Below are 2,346 nucleotides of genomic sequence, written 5' to 3'. Positions count from 1 at the left end.
AGCCTGGTGCTTCCTCCGCTCGGTGCATCCCGCTCGTTTCTGCCTCGACCCTTCTGTCCTCTCCAGAGCAATGAGATTTCTGGCTCCTCTTGGAGAGGGGGAGCTGCACCTGCAGCCCAAGCCAGCTGAACCCTCGGGGATTGTGCTCCTTCCCCCCCACCTCGGAGGACAGCTTGGCTTCCTCCGAGGGGCGATGCCCAAAGCCCCGTGGGAGCAGGGGTGGAGCGGGAACGCCTGCTCTGCAGCTCCGCCGTCCCGCAGGCCTCTCGGGGGCTGCCTGTTCTGAATCGCCTCCGTCGTCGTTCCCGCCAGGGGCCGCGGAGTCTCCTGGGACCAGGCAGCAGCCGCGGAGATGGGGAACCTGACGCAGAGCTGGGTGGAGAAGCTCGACTCCGTGCTGAGGGCCCTGAACCAGACCTACTGGGCAGAGCTGTGCCCCCCGGAGGCGAAGCGTCGCGTGCGGGACGGGGAGAGAGACGCCTACGCGTACCTGTACATCCTCTTCGTGATGGTCCTTTTCGCCGCCACCGTTGGCAGCCTGATCCTTGGCTACACCCGCTCCCGGAAGGGGCTGGACAAGCAGAGCGACCCGTACCACGTTTACATCAAGAACCGGGTGTCCATGATATGACGGGGCGGGCGAGGGGAAGGCGGGGGCGTGGGGGGGCAGAGCCACGGGGCAATTCTCAGCATCCGGCGGGGGCTTCTCCGGAGCGTCCCTCAGGCGCCGTCCCGGCCTCTGTTCGGGTGCGCAGAGAGGGAATCGGCTGGGACGGGCATCCCAGCTGGCGAGAGCTGTTTAAACAACTGAGCCGCGTTACATGGATTCCCTTCCCGCAAGTGAACAGAGAGGCCCTTTGGGGCCCCCCGTGGTGGACCATCTCCTCCTGCCCCTTTCTATGGGTCTCGAGCCTGCGCAGACCCTCTTGCGCTTGTGCGCAAGTCGCCGCGCCCCAGACGTTCCGTTGGGAAAGCTGCCACCTCGTGATGCGGGCCCTGTGGCCGATGGGGTGGGGGGAGCACGGTGAAAGAGGCCCGTCTCTACAGGCCCTGCAACACCCCCCATTGCCCCCTCCCTTAATAGGCCTGAAATCAGGATGCCGCCTGCCCTGGGGCTTCCCCCCAGCAGTCTTTCTGCCTTGTCATAAAGCGAATTGTGGGGCCGTGTGTCTTTTTCCCAGCATTCTTTGGACGAAAGCAAACAGCACCTGGCTCTGTGCCCCACCCCACTGGAGACCCCCCAAGAGCCGAGCCGGGAGAATTGTTCTGTTTTTATGCCTCAGTTCTCAGCAAATCCCACAAAGAACCGGAGGGGCCAGAAAACAGGGCCGCAGGGCTGGGCCTCCGGCCTTCTGCACTGGGCCCCGGCGGGGGGTCTCCCGCTCATGAAGTCCCCTCGTCCTTCTCACAGCGTCGGCCCCGGGTGCCCCTCCCGTGTTTTCCAGCATCTTCACTGCTTTTTCTAGAACAGGGCAAGTGCCATCCGATCCCCTGCAGAGCTGCAAACGAGCGGCGTGTTTTCCGTAGGTGCGCTGTACCGCAGCACCACTTTGTGGTTGTGTAAAAAAAATTACAGGAATGCAGAGAATGAAACCCCGGGGGGGAGGGGAAGCACTTAAAAAGGACATGCTCCCCTTCTGCAATCAAAGCAAAAGAGACCCAGACAAGACGATGCCTCGTCTGGGCGCGCACATCTTTTTGGCGGCTGTGGCCGCGGCCGTAAGGCCTCTGGGCCCATGGACTCGTGCACACGGGGGCTGTTCTGACGACCGAGCCAGCCAGTGAGGTCCGTGTGACCGCAGCCTCCCTGTCTTCTCGCTCTCGCACGTGCCCCCACATGCCGGCGGGCTCGAGGCAGAATGTTTCACGGCACGGCCAGCAGACGAGGGGGCCTGAAGTGGAGTTCGCCGTTCCCAAAAGCAAGGGGGACGCCCCAGCTGGCTCGTCTCACGCGGCTGATTCAGCTCCCCCTCCCTCTGAAGTGCCCCCCAAAAGGGACCACTGGCCCTGGGGGGGCTCTGCCCCCCCTTCCAAGAAGGGCACCCCTTTTTCCTCCTTCAGAGGCTCCGTCATCCCGGCCTTTCTCTTGGTTGCCCCACCCAGGGCAGCTCGAGGGAGCCTCGGGTGGGAAGGGTGGTGGGCCAGAGAAGTGCTCGGCTGGCTTTCGGATGGATTTCAAGCCTCTCCTCCACCCAAGGCCTGGGGGCAGGCGTGCTCCCGTGGGGGGCTTCCAGTTCAGACCCCCACCGCCCTGCCACAGCCCTGCTGGGTGGTCCTCCGAGGCCCGTGGGGGGAGAAAGCGGGCTCTGTCGTCTTGGCTGCCTGCTCTGACGTTCCCGTCTTCCG

General features: G+C 64.2%; 1 protein-coding gene across 1 annotated transcript; it reads left to right on the top strand.

Moving 5' to 3' along the window:
* The first annotated feature begins 352 nt into the window (after nucleotides 1-352).
* KCNE3 (potassium voltage-gated channel subfamily E regulatory subunit 3) lies at nucleotides 353-631 on the top strand. The gene has a single exon (XM_044418556.1). The coding sequence runs from the start codon at nucleotides 353-355 to the stop codon at nucleotides 629-631; it is 279 nt and encodes a 92-aa protein (XP_044274491.1).
* Nucleotides 632-2,346: the final 1,715 nt, after the last annotated feature.

This window comes from Varanus komodoensis, unplaced genomic scaffold, assembly GCF_004798865.1.
Source record: "Varanus komodoensis strain SLA01 unplaced genomic scaffold, ASM479886v1 scaffold91, whole genome shotgun sequence".
NCBI lineage: Eukaryota > Metazoa > Chordata > Lepidosauria > Squamata > Varanidae > Varanus > Varanus komodoensis.
Note: the sequence above shows the minus strand (reverse complement) of the source record. Positions and strands in the feature narration are given on the sequence as shown.

What these genes read in the sequence shown, in the direction of transcription:
- KCNE3 (XM_044418556.1), top strand. Translation starts at nt 353, where the DNA reads ATGGGGAACCTGACGCAGAGCTGGGTGGAGAAGCTCGACTCCGTGCTG.